The sequence below is a fragment of the Uloborus diversus genome, chromosome 1 (assembly GCF_026930045.1).
Source record: "Uloborus diversus isolate 005 chromosome 1, Udiv.v.3.1, whole genome shotgun sequence".
Taxonomy (NCBI): Eukaryota; Metazoa; Arthropoda; class Arachnida; order Araneae; family Uloboridae; genus Uloborus; species Uloborus diversus.
In genome coordinates this window covers 267,979,963-268,005,818 of record NC_072731.1, presented here as the reverse complement: position 1 = coordinate 268,005,818, position 25,856 = coordinate 267,979,963, and the positions used below count along the sequence as shown (strand labels likewise).

Genomic DNA, 25,856 nt, shown 5'->3' with positions numbered 1-25,856 from the left:
TAACAGTCGCGAAACCATTTCGCTCATAGTTTCTCGCCGGCGACTTGGACGGGATGTTGACAGGGATTTGGTTGAAGTTGACGCCAAGTCGATATCTCTGGGTGTCCGTGTAAGCAAACAGCCTTCCCTGTAACATAACACAATGGTTAAAAAACTATTTTCTCTATTGAATTGTGCACATCAAGAACTATAGTGCGAGGGCAAATCGAAAAGTTTTTGCGCCTGTTTTTTTAAGCCAAAATATGGCTGGGAATACAAAACGAATATGTACAATCCCGGCAGTGAGTTCCTATAACCGTACCAGCCGTATCTGCTTTCTGCTCGGAAGAGCGGAGCTGCTATCAGTCATTTAAGATGACGGTCGTTCTTCAGACGTCCACAGCTTATGAGCAGCGAAGTGTTATTCGTTTTCTATGGAGCAAAAGGGAAAAACTCCCCTTGTGTCTCATCAAGAGAGACACTTTTCCCCGTGCGTGGGGAGCATTTCCCTGCGAATTGCTATTTGCGTTTGTCCCATGCTTCATAGAAAACGAATAACACTTCGCTTAATGTGATCAGACGTCCTGCTTTTTGTCTTACTGTCCCGCCAAAGTGTCCCGCTTTGTCGAAAAAGTCCTGCTTTTTTTTGCTTAAATTCCGTCACACAAGAAATATAACATATAATCTAGATTTTTTAAACGCTTTTTCGATTTTTCGTTGTCAGTAAACGTAAGAACGACATGTAAAATGTTATTCTTTAATGTTTAATACGCTGAACTACCTCCTGATTAATAAATGTGTTGTGTATTGCAATATTCCTTACATCAATAATATTAAATTATTTTCAACTTGAGTTCTTTATTGGTACATTTGAGTTATTTCTTGGCATTTTTCTGTTTCGTAAAATATTAAGCCTGTGAAAAATAAAACTACTCTACCCCCCCCCCCCCCCCATCATGCGTCCTGATTTTTAGCTTTGAAAAATCTGGTTACATTAACTTCGCTGATCATAAGCTGTGGACGTCTGAAGACGGACCGTCATCTTAAACGGCTGGTAGCGGCTCCGCTCTTCCGAGCAATAAAGGGATACGGCTGGTACGGTTAAAGGAACTGTCGCTGCTGGGAATGTACATGTTAGTTTTGTATTCCCAGCCATATTTTGGCTTAAAAAATAAGACTTTTTGATTTGCCCTCGTACAACAGATTGAGTCTGTTATGCATCATCTGGTGTCCGCTTATATCAATCGACGTCGTATGCAGCTCAGTGGAATGTCCACAAGGCGTCCATTGTATTCCGATAAATAGTAGAATTTATGCACGCAGTGCCACTTCTTGGTGTAGTTATAGGCTTAGAAATAACTTCCATATTTAGTTAAAATATATCTATTCTCACACTCGAGAATTAATCCAAAACAAAAGTATTTACACAACATGTTAAACAGACAAATTCAACACATCGAATCCCCCCACGTGGATACAATCGAATGCTGAAATACTTTTTTAAGTTACGGAAATTTGCATTCGGTAAAGCAAATCAAACAGTTGGTATATTACGACAGAAAAGAATTAAATTCCAACACATTGTTTTGTTTGAAATTGTATGGAAACCACAAGTGTTTGAACCGCCAATGGTGTAGTCAGTGAACGTCGATCATTGGACAGCAAAATGAAACGGCATTGTGTTGACTGACGAATCCAGCTTCTGCTTGCGACATCACGATGGTCGAATTCGAGTTTGGAGACACCGTGATGATAGGCTGCTGAACTGTCTTGCTATGCATGCGTGAGCATCGCTACACTGGTTTCACATCCGGTATCATGGTTTGGAGGGGAATTGGATTTCACTACACCGCACTTATCTGAAGTGTTGGCGCCCTTGGTCCTCCCATAAATTCAGCGCTTACCTCCAACCATATTCTTAACAGATAATGCGTGACCACACGTGGCATGATACGTTCAAGAGTTCTTCTTTACCCATCAGATTGAATTGCTTCTTTGTCCAGCTTATCTCCCGATCTATCGCTAGTTGTAAACTTGCTTGAGCAGCAACTGACTCATGATACACCACCGGCGGCTACACCAAATCAACGTTGGTAATATGTGGAAGCTGAATGGACAGCTATAATCCAAGGATACATCCAAAGACTTTGATTATGGTAGCGGTTATAGCAAACAATGGCGGCTACACAAACTACTAACTTCACCCGTCACAAGAGGCTGACATTTTATACGTTTGATCTTTGTATCACATGTTATAGTTGAAATGGTTAAATCAGAAGGATATTAAAACAGCCAATGTCCGGATCAATGTCCAGAATTGAACTTCTAAAAGTATTTTGACTAATAATCTTCGTAATGATTCTAAATGAACTGGGAAAGTAATTTTAAAAATTCTGCATTGAAATTTAAGTTTTTATTTATATATAAAACGCTAGGCACGATAAGTGTCCTTTTTTTCAGACGAATAAAATTTTTAAAATGTTACTTTTGAATCAACGGTGTAATTACCCTCGTTATCGCCTTTTTGTCATCTAGTATGCAGATTTTCAATTCCAGATGCATAAAATAAATTAATTTTTTGAGCAAAATATCTGGAACTGGCATCTTGGATACAAGCCAAATTTTTTGTCTCATAGACAGCGTTTTAGCCATCAGAAGAAAGGACATCAGATGGTGCCATTTGTGGCTAGAATATTTCCACTGCAATCAGTATAAAAAGAGAGATGCTGAAACATGGTAACGCAAGACCACACTGCTCAAGGCGAACCTGTAACGAGCTTCAACCATACTCACCTCGACATTGCACCATCTGGTTTCCATTTATTCCGTTCTATGTGTGACAAAAGAGCTTAAAATTTTATTTGATAGCCGGTATTTTGCTCCAAAACAGATTTTTTTTTTAAATCTGTGCGGGAATAAAACGTATGCAGTGGCAGAAAGTTGCTGATTAATAGGGTAGTTACATCGTTGATTAAAAAAAAAATAGAAATTTATTTTTTGAAAGAAACATTTCATTTCTGGTCCCCCAAATATTTGCACCGATACATACAGGTAGTTATCAAAATAATAGAAACACCTGTGAATAAAAGTGACATTTTTGAATGTGCTTCGTACGTAATAAAGAATAAAACTCGATATGTTTTTTTTTTTAATATAATTAGCAATGTACATATTCTGGTAATGTATGGTGGATTTTTCTCCAGCGCGTGAAATATCGGACCTCTCAAACTTTAAGAGAGGCCAAATTGCTGGAGCGTTTCTAGCTGAGCAGGGGCAACTGAAACATCTCAACTTTTTGGTATTTCTAGAGGTACAGTATCTAAAGTCATGACAGCATACACGCAGCGCGTTAAGACAAGCTCGGCATTCAAAACAGTGGACGGAAAGAGAAGCTCAGTAAAAGAAACCGACGGGTGTTGAAGTGGATTGTAATGTCTAAAAAGCGAGCAACAGCAGCAAAAATACCCAGAAAATTCAATCACCATCTGGATTCACCAGTGTGAGTGATTAGAGTCAGAAGGCACCTTTATTAACAGAACCTTTTCGGCAGAGTAGTGATTCCCTACACTCTTGTCACAGCGTGTTTCCATTATTTTGATAGCTACCTGTACATCAACTCTGCATTCAGAGATGAACAGACTGGGAAAGAGGAATACCGACCTGAAGCAACTTGTCTGGACTGGGCTCTATGCCTGGCACCAGCCTCACCGGACAGAAGGCCAGCTGCTCGATTTCGGCAAAGTAGTTGACGGGGTTTTCGTTGAGTACCAATTTCCCGACCCTGATCAAAGGGAACTCATCCTGCGGCCACTCCTGAAATAGAACCGCAAGGGTGAATGAATGGTTTGAGGAATCTAAGTCCAGCTGCAACGAGGACTTATGTTGTTAGAGGACCCGACAAACGTTGTTCTGTTCAAACTTCGTAAATTGAAAAGTTAAAAAATTTCAATAAACACACACGTTTTGCGTGAACCTTCCAGTACTTTACTTTAAACTATATCACGGGCCCTAAAATCGTTGCTTTCAAGAAATGAAGGCTTCACTCTATCTCTCTCTCTACGTTTCATCTATTCTCAATTGACATATCAGAGTAGAAAATTTCATTACAAAAAGCAGAGCTGGCTTTCTTATTGTCATTTGGCAACGAGTTAAATACTTATTTCAGTTCTCGCTCAACACTAGGTAAAATAAATATTAATCATTTGGGAGATATAACCATACAATCTTTAAATTAATTAATTAATTAACAAAAATGTTTCCGATTCGATCCATCGCGCTTCGAAACCATGCTTGCCACACCTAAATTATACACAAAAAATTTGATCAAAATAGGTCCAGCCGTTTAAAAAGCCTTATGGGGATAAACGTCCGCACAGAAGATTTTTATATATTAAGATAGACAATAAACTAGCTATACCCGCACGGCTCTGCTCGGGCTGTGAAGTTAAATAAAAAGACTCTTAGAGCCAATGTAAATTTCCCTTTCCGTTCCGAAATAAAAAGAAAAATTCTGTTTCTTTAACTAAATGTGCACACATAATTTCGTCTAAGCTCCAAACATATTTCATAAATTACTCTTTCAAAGAAAATAGCATGTAATTAAAATACGTTTAGAATCACTCAAAATCACCATAGAAAAACGTTTAAAGTAAATATGATAATAATTTTTAAATCTTCAATCCGAAAGAAACTGCCAATAAAAAAAGTAAAGGAATAGAAATAATTACTAAACATATATTTACCGTCTCAAAACATTATTAAACAAAGCAAAAAATAAAATCAAATAAAACAAACACTATATTTTTACATGGAAAGAAAAATGATAATGATCACGTTACTCGCTATCTACCAATTGCAAAGAATAGATTTTTGACAAACGTAAAACCTTGGGCAATGTGACCACAATAAACAATCTTGATTGCTGAATCAGAAGCAAGGGAAAAATCTCCCAATCGTAGGAATCAAGAGTTATATTTAAATTCTCAGTGCTATAAGAACAAAATGAAAATCCATGCCTCCCCTGAAGAAAAAGTTATTTTAATTGAAATTCATGGTACAGTTACAACGAAGCCAAACGATTACCTCCCCCCCCCCCCCTCCCACGAAGAAAAATGTTTTATCATTAAAATACACACTCCAGTTGAATAACGATCAACTGAAACAAAAAATATGTTCCAACCAAAGATAAATAAGGATTTTATGGAAAAACGCGTTATGTATGTAAAAGCGCATTTTTACTGCACCTTTAACTTCAGTGAAGGGCAATTCCACAAAAATGTCAACTTTTACGAAATATCTTTTTTTTTTTTTTTTTTTGAAATTAATTTTATTGGAAAAGATTTTGTGAATTATGTACTTGGCTCTGTGGTAGAAACTTCGGAGGTCGTGGGTTTGATATCCTCCGGTGCTGTTCTGGGTGGTATTTCCTCTCTTTGTGCTGGAAATCTTAATTGCAGTGGTGGTAAAAAAAATTGCATCACCCCATTGCAAAGGAGAGGCTTATCATCCCGACTGCATTCAGCACACAATCAAGCAACCCGTATCCCAGATGATTTGGGGGGTGTATTTCTGATCAAGGAGTTGGTGGGTTTCACTTTGTGCAAGGAACACTAAACGCTCGGGTGTATATTGGCATTTTGGAGGAGAAATTGCTTCCTACTATGCGGGATCACTTTACTTCTGTTCCGAACGTGATTTTCCAGGATGATTCTGCTCCGTGGCACAGGGCAAAACTGGTAAGTAACAATTCAAAAACCTTTATCCTGCCATTAGACTTAAATTGACATGGGGTTAAGTAATTTTTTTTCCTCTAAACTCAAGCGCAGTATCAGAAATGTAAACATGAGCATAGGGGCCAGCTGTTTGCTTTGGCCCGGAAACAGCCCCGTTCTACGTAACCAATGATCGGATTCCTGCTGTTAAATGTTTATTTCATAAGTTTTGCAGAATTTCACATACATTCATCGTTAATCGGTCGACCAAAACTTCTCCCATAATCCCATCGTTGTGCAAATGCGAGGGTGATTCAATTTTTTTTACCAGCACTGTAAGAGGCTATAAGTGGGTTAAGAGGACGATTAATAAAAAGTGACAGGAGGAAGGAAGGTTGTAAGGAAAGTGAAAATGTAAGGAAACCAAAATTAAACAAATTTCATTTTATCTGCTCTTGCAGAAAACAACTGTTTAGAGACATTTTTCACTGCTTTTCTATTCGAACAAGTTATTACTAAGTCTCGATTTTAACGAGATTGGCTATTTAATGTTTGACCTCTTAACTCTTCTTTTGAAATTCCACTAACAAACGACTTTGTTTTCCCATCCAAAATTATGCAAATTGACAGAGAGCGCCTACCTTGGTGGCGTCAAATGGATTGAACCTGAAGTTCTTGACTTCATCTTCCGTCATGACTTGTATATATAAAGTCCAGGACGGGTAATCGCCCCTTTCGATGGCTTCGAACAGATCTCGGCCTTGGAAATCGGGGTCCACTCCGGCCAACCTCGTGGCTTCCTCTGATGTCAGGTTCCGGATTCCTTGGTCGGTCTAAAACAAGAATGGCAATGCGTCACAATTGTGTTTTAGTGGGAAAAGTGACTACTGATGCATTACTGTCACAACGGGCAAGCATGTTCTGCTGTCAAGAGATGCATGTGAATTAATTTGCGTATGTTCTGTTGTAACTTATACAGATCAGTTTTGCTTATGGAGGTATTTTGATGTAATGAAAGTCACAAAAGGGGTTTTTTCAAATTTGAAAAATGTTTCACCGCAGTTTAAATTAAGTTTAGTCATAAAATAGCCTTTTACTTCCTTTTACGAAAAAAGAAGCATTGTATTCGCGAAAATTTTTCATTCAAAAATCGACCTTCATTTCCATTTTGCTCACCCCCGAATGAATGTTGAGTTTTTTTTTCCGACTTGACCACCCACGGATAAGTGCCTAAGCACGTAGAGACACACCAAATATCCATTTTCACGATTCCCGAGTTAATTACGACGAGTTTTCTCGTGACGTCTGTATATGTGCATGTATGTCGCATAACTCAAGAACGGTATGTCCTAGAAAGTTGAAATTTGGTACGTAGACTCATAGTGGCGTCTAGTTCTGCACTCCCCTTTTGGTTGCATTCGGGTGTTTCTAAAGGGGTCCTTTGCCCCCTTTTGGGGGAAATTATTGTTAATTTCGATGTAAACTCAAGAGGTGTTATAATTTGGCGGAACCTTGACGATATATCGCCAGTCTTTTGGTCGCCAAGTTTTGTCGCCAACATTGTCAACAAGTTTAGCGAATTGTTTTTTTTTTCTTTTTGAAATCTGTTTTAATTTGGCCACTGTAGGTGATATTTAGTGAGTAAACTATTGAATCACATTAAAAATGCCAGTAATGGGGAAATGACATTAAATTGGGGTAAAAGGAAGTCATGTGATGCACACATCAGCTCGTTTTTTTTTCTATTTGTAATAATATTCCTTTTTTATTTTTTATTTTCGAAGGACTGTCAGTGTTCTGTACTCTCCCGGGCATCTCGCACAAAGAAACAAATGAACAAACAGACAAAGAAACATCGTCACCTTGATGTATATAGACGATGGTGCATATGAATTCCACTCACCTGAAGGATGAACTTGGCAAAGACAGATTCATTTTCTGCATTCACCAGTTTGAAAGCGTTGACTGAGAATCCGTCCATGTACCGATAGGCGAGGGGTATTCCTCGGTCCCCGAACAGGAAGGTGAAGAGGGCTGTTGTTTCTGGCACCAAGGAGTTGAAATCCCAAACAGCATTCGGATCCTGTTGAATAAGAAGCAGTGAGCTTTAGTCGGGCAGGTTTTCCGATGGTTATCACTTCTTACACACAATAATACAGGGTGTCCAGGAAAGGACTCCCTGATTTCAAAATTAAATATCTCGAAAACAAAGGCCGATATTGGAATAAAATAAACGGCATGTTTCTTGTGAAACCCATAAAAATCACGTACAGAAACTTGGAAATTAGTTGAAAAAATTGCCAATAGGGGGCGCTGCACGCTGTTATTGCAATGGATATCCCCATAAATAGTGCTGAGAAGGGGTAAGGCGCTTCAGCAGTAGTTTTGCCTCTCAGAGGCACTTACATTTACGCTAGAAATTATCGTCCAACCTTTTCGCAGCAGTATTTATGGGGACTTGAATTGCAATTACAGCACGCAGCGCCCCTGTTGGAAATTTTTGTTACTAATTTCCAAGTTTTTTGTACATGATTTTTATGGGTTTCACAATAAACATACCGTTTATTTTATTCCAATATCGGCCTTTGTTTTCGAGATATTTAATTTCGAAATCAGGAAGTCCTTTCCTGGACACCCTGAATAAAGAATTAATAAACAACAAAGGCCGTTGAGCCCCTGAAATCAAAATAAATGTTAATCACTATAAGTTGGTTCTGCCAAATATGGCAACACTACCCAAATAACACGCATGGTGGCGAGATGGTTGGATAACGGTGGTTACCAAAGTTGCACGCACGGTGGGGAGATGGTTGGCCAACGGTGGATACTAAAAGTTGCACGTACTGTGGGGAGATGGTTGGCCAACGGTAGCTGCCAAAGTTGCACGCAGTGTAGGGAGATGGTTGGCCAACGGTGGCTACCAAAGTTGCAGGCGCTGTGGGGAGATGGTTGGCCAACGGTGGCTGGCGGTGGGCATAGCATTGCCCAAAGGCTTTCAAACTGCAGAATTCTTTTTGGCACATGGCTTTTTGGATATAAAATATAATTGTAGATAGACGCAAGTTAAAAGAGACCTTTACCCTACTCCTGAAAATGTAACTGATGAGGAATGGTGGGTTGGCGACGAGCCAAGGGTAGCCAGTCTTCAGTTTCTGGGCATCGTTGATCCAACTGTGAATATTTTCGATGGATTATCGTTGGAAAATTGTCAGGCACGGTGGCAGATCTTTAATCTTTCGTTGGCAATTGGTTGGTTGGGTTCAGGCAGCCAAAGTGAACATTGCCTACCGTTGGCCAACAATAAGCTCCAAACTTGACCAACTAATTGATTGTGCTACTAGGGTAAGGCCATCTTCCTCCCCGTTTCTCAACGTAAGATGGCAACAATCTATTAAATCGTGATTTTATCGCCATCAGAAAGCCAACTAATGATAAAGCGCTATCCGCCAGCAGTTTGCTATTAGCAGGAAAACTAAGGACTGTTATTGCAACGCAGCGATGAAGGAATCGTCATACTTAACGAAATCTCTCTAAGAATTGAACAGTCCTCGAAAGTAAATCATGAGCTTCTGTGAGTGTGACCAGTAGCTTATTTTTGATGCCATTTCAGAAGATGCTGCTGATAACCTTCATACGTAAAACGAAAGAGGTAAATGATATCAAAGACTTTGGGCAGTACGTACCTTGAAATTGGACACCGGATTGCCTGTCTGCGAGTGGATAAAACTCGGGAAAAGGAAAGGGTCTCTAATAGGGAAAACTGGGGTGTGGACTGCTACCAAATTCCAGTCGCCCTCCTCCGTAAAAAACCGGGTTGCGAATCCTCTGATGTCCCGCACTGTGTCTGCTGAGCCCAGTTGACCGTCTGCAAGGTAGTAAAAAGAGAACTTAATGAATGAGGACTACCTTCATAATCTAATACAGTAGACCATAGTTTTACGCGGGGGCTACGTTCCACGTAAATGCCGCGTAAATTGAGATCTAATACTAGTGTTAAAATAGGGGTTTGGTTTCGTAGATAACAAAATACTTCATTCTAGTGATGACTAATTGTATGATAAGTTTAATGTGTACTTATATCGACTTTTATGCACAACATGAATAAAAAGACATAAATTAATTTCGTTGTCTGTTTACAAAGAGGAGCTGGCTATGATAGTCTTTTAGCAGTCATTAAGAATTTTTCTCTGCAGTTTTTTTCCAGCATTAACGCATCCATGATCACTTGCGTCATTTTTTAATGATAGAATCTTCCTTCACTAACAAATCAGAAAGATCATTTCTATTGTCTAGGAACGGCTCAAAATTTTCAATATGAACGTTTTTGGTTGTGCCTCACCGACGTCGATATCCTCTTTGGTTGTGGCCTCTTTTAAGGGCTTCTTCCGGTGAGTTCTGAACTGTGTGAGTTTAATAACTTTACTTCTGGAAAGCGCTCTGGAACCAATCGCATAAAACGTCTCCAGTGGCCCAAGCTCGATGATTAGCACGCCAAAATGCAGTTGAATACGCTTAATCTGCAATCCTTAGGAGTTTGGATTTTGAAAGAGGGGAAAATTATCTGTTAACATTGCCGCATCCGCGTAAAACCGAAACTCATCCGCGTAAAATAAAATAAAGGTGTCTAATCTTAAACCGCGTATAATCGAAATCGCGTAAAATAAACCCGCGTAAAACGAGGGTCTACCGTACTATGGATAGAGACATATTGCTGACACAGTCGAACTTTGCCCTAACAGAGGGAACAACTTGGATATTTGTTAAAATACCAAAAAGTGGGGCTACTTGAGCTTCCAGGGGTACTTGAACGCATGAGAAAGAAGTGTTTAAAATCCGTTCCTGCTCTTATAAAACTTAATGTATAGACTTAAAAAAAATTCTCCATGACAGGTAGCAGTACTAGGTAGAGGCTGGAGCATGAAACAAAGTTTCTGTTATTCCAGCTTTTTTCTGATTGAGGTTATGATTGCAAGTTGTATAAACAGTTGTTTTTTGTGTCTGCAAACTTTCACAAACTTCAAGGAAACATCTGACATCATCGAGGTCAAGATAGTTTTATGTTTGCATTCTATTTCGTAATTAAATAACAGTGTTTTAAGGTTTTAGCTATATAATTAAAACAGTAACTAATATAAGTTAGTAAAAGAGCACTGGTTGCCTTATAATGGGGCTACTTGAACCAAGCGTTCAAACAGCCCCAAACCACATTTCATCACTAAATTAGGTTAAGTAAGGTTTGCAATCTTTTGAAATGAAGAGCTTAGTTACTATTTATACCCGTTAATTTGCAGATCTGGGGATAAAAAAGGTCCGAAAGTAAAAGAGAACCTCTTGAAGTAGGAAATAATGCGGATTATTTAGAGGAAAAATTACAATTGCTTCCATATTCTACTTATTCCGGAGAATTTTTGACCTAATTTGGTCCATTTCGACTTAGATGTATCAACTCTAAAATGGAAATTAAAAGATCGTTTACAAAACAAGCCTGGGCATCCTGTAGTACTTAGGAGCTAGGAAGAGCAGGTATTAAATAATATCAGAGAAAAAAAAATCCATCCAAGCCATTAATTTGAGGAGTTTTAATTCTTTCTTATATTTAAATAATGAGCATTTCAATTAGTTTTAGCTGTGGTTAGATTATATTTCTATTTGAGAAATTATGTTTGCCTAAAAATATGTTTTATGTATGCGTTGATTTTAATATTTATTTACATAAATAATTTGCAATTTATATAAATAGTTTGCTCACTAGAATGTACATTTTGAGTTTTTTCTCAAAATCATTGGTCATTCTTGATACCACCACCTGTTTTACAGCTTTTCCTAGTGGATTTGCTGTGTGGGACCAAGTAGCTCCAGCGCGGGTCTACTTAAATCCAATTAAAAAATATATATATAAAGAGTTAAAATTGTTGTTTAAAAAAGGCTTTAGGTGGCAGCAGAACGTCTGAAAAAACAAGTAAAAACAAGCATATGTGTTCCCATTAAGGGTTATCAAAGCATTCAGTGTAAAACTCGCAAAAGTATGAAATTTCTTGTCCAAGTAGCCCCACTTTACGGTAGTTGCTTAATTGCTATTGGCTGCTTACGATTCCTGGTTTAGGGCCATTTTGACTCCGTAAAGCTAGTATACACCAAAGAGTTTAAAGCCATGTTTGATCAGAGTTGTATGGAAACTTATTTGGCGATCTTTAACAGTATTGAGAAATATCAAAGGACGATTTAATAAAACAAGCAAAACAAAATTAATAGTTTCATTAGGATGTAAAATAATTCGCCGAATAAATTCATCAACATTAAAAGTTCCATTAAAACTTCGAATAATCCGGCAATAAAATATTGCATGTCATTAAGATGCGTTAAAAGCTTCATTAAAACGTAAACCTAAAGCATGGAAAGCTAATATAGCTTTGATTTAAGCAATATTTTTTTTGTTTAAGACTAGATAGAAAGTAAGAAAGTCACTAATATCCGATGCTTACCATTTCTTCTTAATTACTAATTTCGTTGTCGTAAAACGCAAATGCCACAACACTTTTTATACACCGCCAGCTCAGTCAATTTCAGCCGAGGACTACAGTTTCATGCTTATTAGCACTCATCAGCCCGGCTTAGGAAAGACTGAGCTGGAGGTGGAAAACCTCTTAAGGAAGCCAAGAGTGCCATACAAGCTGGTAGCTAATTTAGAATTAGCACAGCCCAGACGAGTGACCGAAGCAATGGTTCGGTTCAACTCGAAGATTGAAGGCAAGGCAGGTATATTCAGTAAGTTACAGTTCAGTAAGCTACCAGTTTGTTTGGCACTCTTGGCTTCCCTAAGAGGTTTTCCACCTCCAGCTCAGTCACTCCTATGCCGGGCTGATGAGTGCTAATAAGCTCGAAACTGCAGTCCTCAGCTGGAACTGACTGAGCTGGTGGTGTATTTCTGCCTTAGCCCTGGCTATAGGGCTGTAACATACTGAACAGAAACAAATGTTACGCAGTTTTAGCATTAAGTGTTTTTGAAATCCCGTCTATCTGAAGCTTCAGCTACCGTGAAGCTTTAAGCTGTTTCGAGAGAATGTAATTATTTCTACAACTAAGATTCTTCCAAAAAAGAATAAAAAAGATTTTCGCATATGTTCACTATTGCTTTAGTTCCTACAAGGGATTAGGGAAGTTTCGAGTAAAAAGTGTTCAAGAACACATTCATTTCAATCTACTGCTGTAGAGTTACATTTGAAGTTCCTTAAGCAACGGACAAAGAGATGGACTCACTCTTTGTGCACTCGAAGTTTAGCGAAAAAGTGCCATCTTTTTTTTTTTTTTTTTTTTTTTTGACCACCAAGGTCATCTTAAGACCTTAAATTTGCAATTTTTGGCTTAAAGTGTAACTTTCAGTCACAAAACCAAACTGAAATCTGACTTTAGATGTTATGTTATGCAATCATAAAAGCTGGAGTTTTGTCATCAACGGCGTCTGAAGGTAATTGATTTGGGGCTGTGAGCATCGCATTTGAATATTAGAGCAACAAACGCTTGGTGAATGAGTACCAATGATTTCCATGGCGACAGTCTGACACGTAATCGTTTGGTAATCATCGTCGAAAGAGATCATTGCAGAGGAATGGATTGCTTGTTTGGGCTGGGATCGTTACGAATTTTTCTTTACCATGAAATTTCTTCGTGGCTGTCCGTTATCGTAACTAAATCCTGCATGAGTTCTTTTAACTTTCTGAAATGGAGATATTTTCGGAAGACAACGCCAGCTCGCACGATTAAAGTTTTCTGGAAAAAGGAATCAATTCCACTGATGACGTACCGAAAAATGGTACAACTTTGTGCCAAAGCTACCGAAAAAAAAATTCAAATTTGTAGTTTTAAAAATGCATTTTAGCTTCATATTATTTAGAAACTTGCAATTCCACTTTGGATGCCGGCCCCCAGACGGGTGACACCCGGGGCGGGACCCCTTCCCCGTAGTGACGCCACTGTTTAAATCTCACAAAATGTTAATCAGAATTACTGAGCCTGGTCGACCCGCTCGTGACGATGGAATGACAGACGAGAGTTCTGTTTCGACCATGGAGCTATGAGTAATAAGGAGAAGACATCACCACTGAAACTCCGCAGTGGAAGTGAAGCAACCGCGAAGATTCGCGGTCATCTTGTGGCTTTCATCGTACGCTTTCGACTCGATGCGCTGGTTGACTCAATGCCTTTGCTTTTGAATAATAATAGATAATTTATGGTTTTCTGAAGAGCAATAATCCAGGGTTTTTTCTCGTCAGTTTAATGAAAAGAAATGGTGGAAAATCGTTGCTCTAAGAATAAGAGCTCTTCAATTAATTCAAGAATTAAAATGCTGTTACTGTGCATATATTCTGTTTTGGTATAGGGTGTGTGTGTGTTTTTTTTTTTCAGAGCGAAGGAGGTTTTATCAAAAATAATGCTAAAAGCAGGGTATAAAATTTATTTCCAACCGTCTAGTAATAATTTCAAGGCTCTTATATAAAGAACGGTGACTTTTTTTCGAACAAATCCTTTACGTATCGTGTTTGAAATAAATTTAAACCACTGGATATTTGAATACTTCATTCATCAAGTATTATGTAAAGTAAAATTAACTAAAACCAACGAAATAATTTGCATTAAGTAAATGTTCTCAAAAAGAGCTTTAAACATAATTGAAAGATGGGAATAAGAAAATGAATAGAGCCTTTTCCACTTGATTTGAATTACTTATTCCCAATTTATTTTTTGAAAAGGGAAGATGCAAATCAAAATGAATATTACAAATATTTATTTACTGAATACTTTAGGATTACATAACAAAAATACTACCTGAGTGTCAATGATTTAAATCATTTTTTAACTTAAACCCTGGAAATCTCCCTGAATTTTTTTAATTTTATTAGTTCTGAATTTTTTTAGTCTAACCCTCTTTCATTATATTGATTTTGTCCTAGGTGTTTTTCCTCACTTGACCATTTTTATTTAAATTATCTCTCTTTTACCACATTTTTTTTTTCTTTTTTTTTGTGTCTGCACAATATTTTTTTCAATAAGTAGTCACTGGATTAAGGAACTTTTTTATGAAAACACTGAGGGATTTTGTTGCACATAGATATAAAATGGGTGTGCAGAAAAATTCCATACTTTGTTGCTATATTGTGTGCATTTTTGTACACATTGGAAAAGATAAACTTATTAATACTGCTCCAAGCATAAATTGTTGTTAAAAAATTTAGAGTATGCTCATAAATTTATTTTTGAGAAATCATCAATCGAAGAGATTGAAGTTTATACATTTTTTGTTAACTATAATTGTAGATGGTCTCGGGACCAGTTTTCGAAATACTTTACCAGAAAGTGGGCAAATAAAATTGCCAGCTCTTTCCTATTGTAAAATATAATTTTTATACAAAAAAAAAAATAACAAAGCTAGTGAAGATTAGAAAAAGGCATATGCTATAAGGCCAATTTGTTTATTTTCCTCTTTTTTTACCAATTTAAAGTGCACTAATATGTCATTTAAATTAAATTTGACAAGAATCATATGCTTTGTATTAAACAGATTTTTCATCATGTCATGAAAGCTTTTTACTGAAATACTCAAAATATAATAGTGGTAAATTTAGAAAAATATCAATATTAAATTTAATTATATTTTACAAATGTTCTAATTTTTTTTCTATCGAATCAAAAAAATCGGATTTAAATCAAATAAATCCGAATTTTTTTTATTATTTTCCAAAAAAAAAACAGGAATTTTTACTCTGGATATTACTTGTATCAATATAAAATATATTTTTCAGTTTTGAAAAGCACATTCCAGAGCAACAAAATGTGTTTTTGAATATTTATTCCAAAAAATAAAGGGAGTACAATATTTTACAATGTTTGAATCAAGGACAACATTACTTTTTGAAAACGTACAGGAAATAAAACCCTTATATTATTCCACTTCGACATAAAAAGGACTTGCGTAAAAGCATTGTACCACAGAAGTATAAATAAAAGGATTCAGAACAATAACAAAAACTGAACAATTGCTGTGAAATGAGTTTAAATATATTATAAACAAAAATAGTTTTATTTACACTTTTCACACAAAAACAGTAAGGTCAGATACTTCTTGGACAGCACTTGTACTTTAGGATTAAAGAAAATACTGTCAGCCTGCTTAATTAGGTAAAGGATAAACGAATGCTCCGCTTATACGAACAAAAAATCCTAGAACCAAATTTTTACCCATAGATAACGTTAAGAAGCCCTCGGATAATAGAATAATATTGATCAGCTTTCAGAAGTATTTTTGCTGAGAAAAATTTTAAATATACAAAAAATAAATTAAGGGCAATTACATTGACATAAAATAAAAAATGATAGATTGCGCCTACAACGGGTGAGAAAAACATTCATTCCATCAAAACATTTTTATCATTCTAATTTCTACTGTCACTGTTGCTGCCATTACAAAAAAAATAATAATTGAATAAATGTCGGTTAATTATAAATTAAATAACGCAAAAGAATATAAACATTACAGACGAGAAGGTTAAAAAAATGGTAATAAAAGAGCTCCCAAAAGACCTTGAGCAAGTAATCCACTACCGTATATACTCGCGAATACGTCGAGAAATTTATTACAAAAAATGATGTTTAAAGTTGGAAGTCGACTTATACGCGGGTCAGAATTTCCGAAAAATTTTACCGATTTTTTTCTTTGAAAAAAACACTCAAAAACGTGATCATTTTCCAGATTTTGGTCCATCCCTTTTAAGCAGATGCTAAAGAAGTGAATACTTAAACATTCTGCTATGATTTTACATGGTCTGACTGGGAATAAAGAATAAATAATTACCGTAACTACGCAAAAAGTGCGGGGATCGCTGTTTTCGCGAATTTTCCCAATAGTCGCGAATTATTGCTCATTTTTTTTTAAAAAATAATATATAATATGGCTACAGCATAAAATTTTGTCGATATAAAATCAAAATAAAAGCATCAAGTAAAAAAATCGTAACAGCTGAACAACTTGTCATGTTCAACTCCTGAACATCAGAAACACACCATGTTATGAAATGCAGTCTTTCAATGTTTTGAACACCACAAGATGGCTGCCAGTCAAAAGAACAGTTAACTAAGCTTCCGAAACGGCTTCAGCGTATCTCGCTCATGTCGTCTCCTTATTACTCATAGCTCCATGGTTTCGACCCCCCGATAATAAACGCCACGAAACAAACCGGCAGCCTTTTCCCGCCACTTACTGGTGATCGAGAATCGAGTGACGACCCGACTCCTCTTCCCGATCCCGTCGAAGACCTTGGCCTTGCTGAATCGGGTGATGTCGTCGGTGACCTCGAAGTAGCCGTAAGCCCCGTTTCCTTTGGCGTGCACGACTCGCTCTGGAATCCTCTCCCTGTTGGCAAGAAAATACAGAGAAAACGAGCTGATGTGTGCATCACATGACTTCCTTTTACTCCAATTTAATGTCATTTTCTCATTATTGGCAGTTTTAATGTGATTCCATAGTTTACTCTCTAAATATAACCAACAGTGGTCAAATTGGAGTCAGATTTAAAAATTAAAAAAAATCGCCACATTTGTCGCCAAGTTGCCGACCAAAAGACTGGCAATATATCGCCAAGTTTCCGCCAAATTATAACAGCTTGAGTTTAAGTGGAAATTAACAATGATTCCCCCCTCCCCCCCCAAGGGGCAAAAGATCCCCTTTGGAGCATCCGAATGCAACCAAAAAGGGAGGTGCAAAACTAGACCACGCTAGGAGTCTAAGTACCAAATTTCAACTTTCTAGGACTTCCCGTTCTTGAGTTATGCGATATAAATACACACATACGTATATACAAACTTCATGAGAAAACTCGTTGTAATTAAATCGGGGATCGTGAAAATGGATATTTCGTGTGTCTGTACGTTCCTAGGCATATATCCACGTGTGGTCGGGTTGAAAAATAAATTCAACATTCATTCACCGGTGAGCAAAGTGGAAATTAAGGCCGATTTTTGAGTGAAATTTTTTTCGCGAATACAATACTTCCTTTTTTGTAAAAGGAAGTATAAAGACGAGGCCTTCATTTTTTCCCACTACAGGCGTCCCTCGGATAACACGGTGTCGATATAACACGGTACGGAACTTGAATTTAATACTTCATTGTTTTGATATAACTCGAATGTTATATTTTAAAAAATAATAGTTTAAAACACTAAAAAAACACGCTTTCGTAGCAAAATGAACTAAAAAGTGGAAAATAATGTTTGGATGATAGTAGTTGACCAATCACTTAATTTTAATATAATACAAAAAAAAGCGTTGGGGTGCTGTCTATTTACATTTTTGTATGGACAACAAATGGAAGAAATTCAAGACAACTGATAAGAACCCCCCCCCCCCCACGCTTTTTTGTATTACATTAAAATTAAGTGATTGGTCAACTACTATCATCCAAACATTATTTTCCAATTTTTAGTTCATTTTGCTACGAAAGCGTGTTTTTCGAGTCTTTTAAACTATTATTTTATTTTCTTCTTTTTAGTTTAACTTGTTTTACGAAAAAAAACATTCATTTCAACATTGTTCAAAATATTTTATATTCATGAAATTTGGCCAAAAAAAGCTAATCCATCTCAGTCATCGATGTATATGTGCGGAAATACACTTACATTACTTTGAAAATTTGGATGCATTTGAATAAAAGTTTTGTTCAACAATGGTCTAATCAGCAATGAATTTCCAATTGAAGGCTCACCTAAATTTTGGCATGAAATTAGTTAAAAACGATTATATTTTATATTCTAATTACCTTGGAACATTGGAACAAATTTTGTCTGATGCAGAAAAATTAAAAGTTTTTGTAGATATTTTTAAATAATTTTTGCGAGCATTTTTGAATGTATTTTTTAAAATTTTTCCTTTTTCACATTGTTGGATTTATACTAAAATATTGATTAAAATTGAAAGAAACTAACAATTAAAAGAGTTAATTAATTAATTTGATTACAGAATATTGCATTGTCATCGGGTCTGAGGTCGCGTGCCAAATTTCAAAAGAATCCGATCGCAGGAAGAGGACGAAATTTGAGATGCAAGATTCCGTTACAAGATACATACATACATACATACAGGTGAAGATAATAAAAGCATGTTAATAAAAAGATGGAATTTCACTTTTGTTTACCTTGATTTACATTATTTCTATGTCTCGTTTAACACGGTTTCGATATAACACGATACATCTTATAACATGATTTTTCTCATACACATAAATAATTAGTATTAAAAATAAGTAAAAATGTTATTTTAAATAAAAGTCTCGTATAACAGGGTTTCGATACTACACGGAGCGAAATAACCGAGTTATACGAGAGACACCTGTACTGTAAACTCTCGATAACTCGAAGCTTTAATAACCGGAAAATAACTTTTTCTTCAAGTTTTCATTGGGTCATAAACTCTTGAGAAAACAGAGTTTCCCAAAATTCGAGCCCCCTTTGACACCATTGAGAAGAGACAAAATGGAGGCAGTGAAGACTTTCATTCATGAAACCAAGACCCCAAGTCACGTGAAAGATTTTAAAGCGAAGCATTGGAAGAAGTCAGGTTTCTTTCGCTTGTTTCACGCAAAACGTGTCAACCATTCGTCGTTGTTGAGTCACGTGATTTGGGGGTCTTTGACCAAGCTTTTTCTTAGACAATGAGTGGACTTGCTCCTTCCATTTACTAATTTCTGCTCTAAGATTGACACCGGTTACCGAGAGTTTACTAACCAGCTACCAACATACACAAGATTCGCTCCCCAGTTCTATTTTTCTTCTTTTTTACTTTGTATTCGCGAAAAAGTTTTCACTTAAAAATCGACCTTAATTTCCATTTTGCTCACCCAAGAATGAATGTTGGGTGTTTTTTTCGACTCGACCACACGTAGATAAGGGCCTAAGAACGTAACGACACGGGAACTATCCATTTTGACGATTCCCGAGTTAATTACAACGAGTTTTCTCGTGACGTCTGTATGTCGCATAATTCAAGAACGGTATGTCCTAGAAAGTTGAAATTTAGTAGGTGATATATCGCCGGTCCTTCGGTCGCCAAGTTTTGGCGAGAAATTTGATTTTTTTTTTAAATCTGGTTTCAATCTGGCCACTGTTGGTGATATTTAGAGAGTAAACAATTGAATCAGACTAAAATTGCCAATAATTGGAAAATGACATTAAATTGGAGCAAAAGGAAATCATGTGATGCACACACACATCAGCTCGTTTTTCAAATTAATTACTTTTACATGACTCGATGCGGAATAGATTTCTACATACAATGCTTGTTGTACACCGCTTACATGGAGTCTGAGAAGTTATAAACATCTGCAGAACACCATCCATGTCCTAAAATGACTGAATTCTCCGTCATGTTCTCGCAGATGTATTGCGGCAAAATGCTAGAAAAATATCGGCTAGATCATGACGCTGATTTCAGAAGTCATACGACATGAATGGTGCTCTACCGAATTTGATTATTTTAAGACTTCAAGGTATATAACAAATATCCACACTAACTAACGTTATGTCGGAAGTAGAATGAGCTTACTTTCGGGTCACTCAGTATTAAATATTAAAAGCAAAAACAGTCACCTAGTAAAGTGGGATATTTCTTCCAAGAACACTATATCTTGCAACAGCTGTGGACCCCTTGGCCCTGCAGTAATAATGTTCCATTTATCTCCGATAGGTCTACCAGATTCAGTCGTCAGAATCCCGGAATCGGCCTTAAAGAAAAAGTCAAGTTCATGATATTTGTTTCATACCATCGCCTCATTTTCTTACGCACATCTTTGGTTCCATACCAGCTAATTATCAAGCCTTCGAATTTGCCCATTGGCTTTCATTTATTCCATTTCTGGTTGTATTTTTTGACTTAACCCCTTCAGACCTGGTGTCCGGTATACCGGACACACACTTTAAACAGCTGCTAATCATTTAATAATTGATTTAATTAGTTGATTTTTTTTTTTTTGCAATTGACTCTTTACATTCTACTTATTATAATCTGTGAAATAATTTTTCGTTTTGGGACTGACAACACTGACATATAAGGATCGAGAGACAGAGTGGCTCATTTTTCCAACCATGGATTTTCACCTGAAAAGCGAAGTTTTTTTCCTGATTTTTAAAAAAATATATATATTTTAATTAATCGTTTTAAACGCTTATATTATGTTTTATAATTGTTTGCAGAACATTTTATAATGAAGTTTGTCTCATATTTTATCTTTTTTTATATGAAATATGTATTTCAAAAATATAAGTTTGGAATATTGGACGTGCCATAACTCTTTTAATTTTTCTCCTACAAACTCAAAATTTTGTCTATAAGATACCAATACCATAGTACACTGTGTACCAAATATCAGCATTTTTGGTCCAATATTTCATGATTCCGACTGAAGGGATTAAAGAGATCAATAAATCGATTGAAAAAAAATTAATAAAACCAGAAAAAGTGCAAAAAAAGTTTTAAAATGAAAAGCCGTAAAGTGAAGTTGTACATTGAAAGAAGATACTTACGGCATATTCTTCATATTTAATATTGTCTGTGTATTGACCTAGAAGAGCAACAAAAAAAAGTCATAAGCAATTGAAATAATAAAAGCAATAATTAAAATAATTCACGTAGCATAAAACAAATTTATCACTATCATCATTATTTTTCATTTTACTTCCCTTCATTAGGTGCTGCATTTAAGATTGCTTGAAAGAATATAAATTTTTTGAAGCAGAATTCACAGAACAATCGACAATTGTTAATTGTAGTAAACTACAATTAACAATTAATTAATTGTTAACTGTGGTAAACTACAACTAGCAATTAATTCATTGTTCACTGTAGTAAACTATAATTAACAATCAATTGTTAATTGCAATTTTCCACAATTACAATTGATCAATTGTTAGTTGTTGTGGTTAAGTTTACCAATTAATCAATTGTTAATCTTTAATTGTCAATGCAATTAAAATTTGCCCAACTCTCCTTATATCGACTGTCATGCATAACAAGCATAAAAAAACGTAAATTAATTTCGTGTTCTGTTTATGAAGAGGAGCTGGCTATGATTAAGTCATTAAGAATTTTTCTCCGTGATTCTTTGCAGAGCATTAACGCATTCATGATCACTTGCGCCATTTCCATGATAAAATCTTCCTTCACTAAACAAATCAGGAAGATCATTTCTATTGTCTAGGAATGGCTCAAAATTTTGAATGTGAACGTTTTTGGTTGTGTGTGAAAAATATAAATTTTTTGAAGCAGACATAATAGTTAAGAAGTTTCGGTTGGGTAAAAACTGTCAGTTTGGCCTGCTTGAGTGGGGTTGTTAACCTTCAGTCAAAAGTACTACTTTTAGTCACTGTAATAGATAGAATTAAAATAAAAAATAAAAAAACTACAACATGAAATCGGAAAAAACTTTTATTTTTCCAATAGTTATTTTCATTTTTTTATCATGTCCGATTTTGGAAATAAGCGAGGTTTTAATGACGTCACAAGTGATGTACTTTGACGCTCTACTTCATTGAAACGCTGAATGTTTACGCATTATTAAAATAAAAGGTTGCCATTAGACAGTATTAAACGGTGTGCTGGTGACTATATATCATATACAGGCGTCCCTCGGAAATCACGGTAACTCGTACAACACGGTTTCGATATGACACGGTACAAAACTTTAACTGATAACTACACGGCTTCCATGTAACACGAATTTTAAAAGAAAGAATTGAATTTTTCTTCAATTAACTGTTAAAAAATTTTAACTTTTAAATACATACTTGATTTTTCTCATCAGAGTTCTAAAAGGGAAAAGGTGAATAGAAACTATTTCATCCAAAAAAAATAGTTTATATTTCACTATGCCTCCCCCCCCCCCAAAAAAAAATGAAAATTTCCCACCTTTTTAAGGTACAAATTTGCTGCCAAGGAGAAAAAAAATAATGTTTCAAAGCCAGTTTTATTTCAAAATACAAGTTTTATTCTTTACTAGTGGCACCCGCACGGCTCCGCCCGTAGTAGAAAATTACAAGGTTTTTTGTTTCGCCTGTATATTTGCAAATAATGTATGATGAATTTCTCGCCAATTGGCTTGCCCATGTTACTGTTGCATATTATGATAACTTGGTCATTTACTCGTCCATCTTAAGATAATTTTGCTCGGGAAAATGTTCTTAAAATTGGAATATAAAAAAAACAAAATCAAATTTTCGAAAAATCGCTTCAAGGGGCTTCCACCAATGCTAAGAACTAACTTTGTGCCAAATTTCATGAAAATCGGCCGAACCGTCTAGGCGCTATGCGCGTCACAAAGATCCGGACAGATATCCAGACAGAGAGACTTTCAGCTTTATTATTAGTAAAGAAGATGTACTGCTATTTTTAAAGCTAATTTCCGATTGGTTTATTGTGAAAAAGTTAAATAAAGTTAACTCTATTTCACTTCACCCTACATTCCTCTACTATAGTGATGCTATGGTTTAACAGTTCGGCAAATCAAGGTGATATTGATAAATTATGCTGGACCCATGGGGGCGCTAAAAGGCTACGACTGAGTTAGTGAGGTATCGTCTCGTATCGTCTTGGCCATTTCCTAAAATAATCCAAAGCAATTTTAGACGCCTGTAACAATTTACAACTAAAATATACAGTGTGTTCCGTTTTAACCTGCAAGACCTTTATTTTCGCAACCGTTAGGCCTAGATGAATACTTCCAGTTGCAAAAATGTTCAAAATCAGATGCAGAGTTAAGATATTAAAAGTTTGAAGCAAAAATGAAAATGAGCCAAAAAATACAAATTTTAATTTTTTATACTAGACCCAGGTCCCCTAACTAATATTTAGAGAAATAATCTCCATTGAAAACTATTACTGACACAAAAAACTTGACATTTGTGCGACCAAAACTCATGGAGATATTCGAGTTTAAAGTTTTAAGGGACCATGTAGAAGAAGAGAATGGAACTTATCGCCCTTTCAGAGAAATGTCAGGTCGTCAAAGTAAATAAAATAAGTATTTATATTTTTCATTGTTATTCCAAAATAAATGCAAATGTTATGCCATGATACGCAAAAGCACAGTACAAAACCTCGAACAATTTGAAAAATCACACTATATATGCACACATATAATTTTAAACTCTTGTTAACAGCTATATTTCCCCCCGAAAGGTGTTATTGATGGAGAGTGTAAAGTGGTGTAAGTCACAAAACGCTGCGTTTCATAGCTCGGTGAATATGGGTCGTACTGATGTCAAACTTTTTCTGTTGGAATGATTTTTCAATGGTAAAAATTTCCCCTAAATATAAGTAAGGGGACCTGGGGCCCGTATAGAAAGTAAAATTTTGTATTTTTGACTAATTTTTAAATTTACTTCAAACTTTTAATATTTTAAGGGATCACAGTACCTTTCAAGCAATTTCTCTTAATTTATATAAATTTTATATTTTTTTGAAACCATAACATGCATACTTATTTCGTAATCAATTTATTTTCAAAATTTGAAAATATTGCCTACTTTTTTTGAAAATTAAAAAAAAAATGAGGAAAATTTCAACTTTTTAAAATCCCTAAGGCTTTTTTATTTTTGCCCTAATTTAAAAAACGTTTTTTGCAAAACGATCACTATAATCATCTCTAAAAATCTGTGCATTCATTTGCTTATGAGTTCATTAGAAAATTTTCTGTGATTAATTATGTAAAAAATCAAAGTTTTTTTTAAAACAATTTGGTTTTTAAAGGTTTAACATGCTCTAAACATTTGAGTAATTTATAAAATGCTTATCCAATGCACAGTTTTGTCAAATCTCTTATCCTAATTGCAAACAGTATTACTTTAAAGCTGTATCTTTAATAGAAAAAAATCCTTAGGGATTCTAATGAAATGAAAACACAAAAAAAATCATCATCAAAAGAGAGCAGAGAAAAAGCAATTTGAAGTTTTTCTTTTGAATAAGAACACATAGGGAGCAAGGCCTAAAACCACTCATAATTTTTTAAATATTTGAACTAAAGCATTGAAATTTTTCCCCTGTGTTCAGAATAGGTTTTTGTTTTGAAAAAAGCAATAAAATTTTTTTTGATCGTTTCATCATTTTTGAGGTAATGTAACCCCTTCTCTGCATCCGGTTTTGAACATTTTTGCAATTGGAAGTATGCATCTAGGACCAAAACTCAAGGAGATATTCGATTTTAAAGTTTCAAGGGACCATATAGAAAATGAGAAAATATCTAATGAATTGTAATAATCGAATGAATGGTTGCGAAAATAGAAGTTTTGCAGGTTAAAACGGATAATTTACTCAAAAACAGCAAAATTTCTCCCTGGTACCAGAACAGTTTTCAATAAAATTAATTATTTGTTATGGGAAAAAGAATTCATTATTTGCACTTGCCTGTTGTAATCAATAAGAGACCACAGGAGAAGAGCAGGTCAAAGAAGAACATATCGCGATGGATTTTGTAACACGAATTATGAAATACATTTCTAGCATTCGAAAGCTCTCCGTTTCTGTATCTGGATCAATATTTAAATTTTTTAACGGCATTTTCTTCGCTTATACACCTGCTCATAACGCCGTAAAAGTCTTTTTTATTGCCAAATCAACAGACTTTATTTATTCTTAAACATTTAACAGTAAAGTAGAAAGTTATAAAACGACAAGGTGGTCTTTATTTTCGTAATCAAAATTGTGCTAAAGATCACAGAAGCAAACAAAAAAAAGGCTCTTTTGAGGTTCGCGATTGAATGATTTTAACTTTCCTTTTTTCGAGGAACTTATTACAAGACTTACGCAACAGGCCTATTAACCAGCAAAACCAACATTATAAACCCGAACGTTTAATAGCGCATTGAGCAACATAAAATTGACACCATAACTACGAGACCTTAAGTAAACATAAGGAGCAAATATAAAACTGAAGCACAAATCAAATCAACAAGCGTAAGAGAATTCGCGCAGAACATCTGCTCAGTAGTGATTGAACTTCGGGATTGAACATTTTTTTTTTTGCTGCAGAACAAGCAACTATTTTAAGTACAGTCGAGTCCCGACTTACGCGAGGGATACGTTCCAAGACCCCTCGCGTAAGTCGAAATTTCGCGTTGTAGAAAAGGGTATGG

At 35.6% G+C, this 25,856-nt stretch overlaps 1 protein-coding gene across 1 annotated transcript in view; it reads right to left on the bottom strand.

Annotated features, from left to right (window-relative positions):
* LOC129234267 (catalase-like) overlaps positions 1-25,228 on the bottom strand; it is a 123,409-nt gene extending 98,181 nt beyond the window's left edge. The window contains 1 exon segment of the mRNA XM_054868262.1: positions 25,129-25,228. Coding sequence (XP_054724237.1) covers positions 25,129-25,180 — 52 coding nt within the window. The 5' untranslated portion in view covers positions 25,181-25,228.
* Positions 25,229-25,856: the final 628 nt, after the last annotated feature.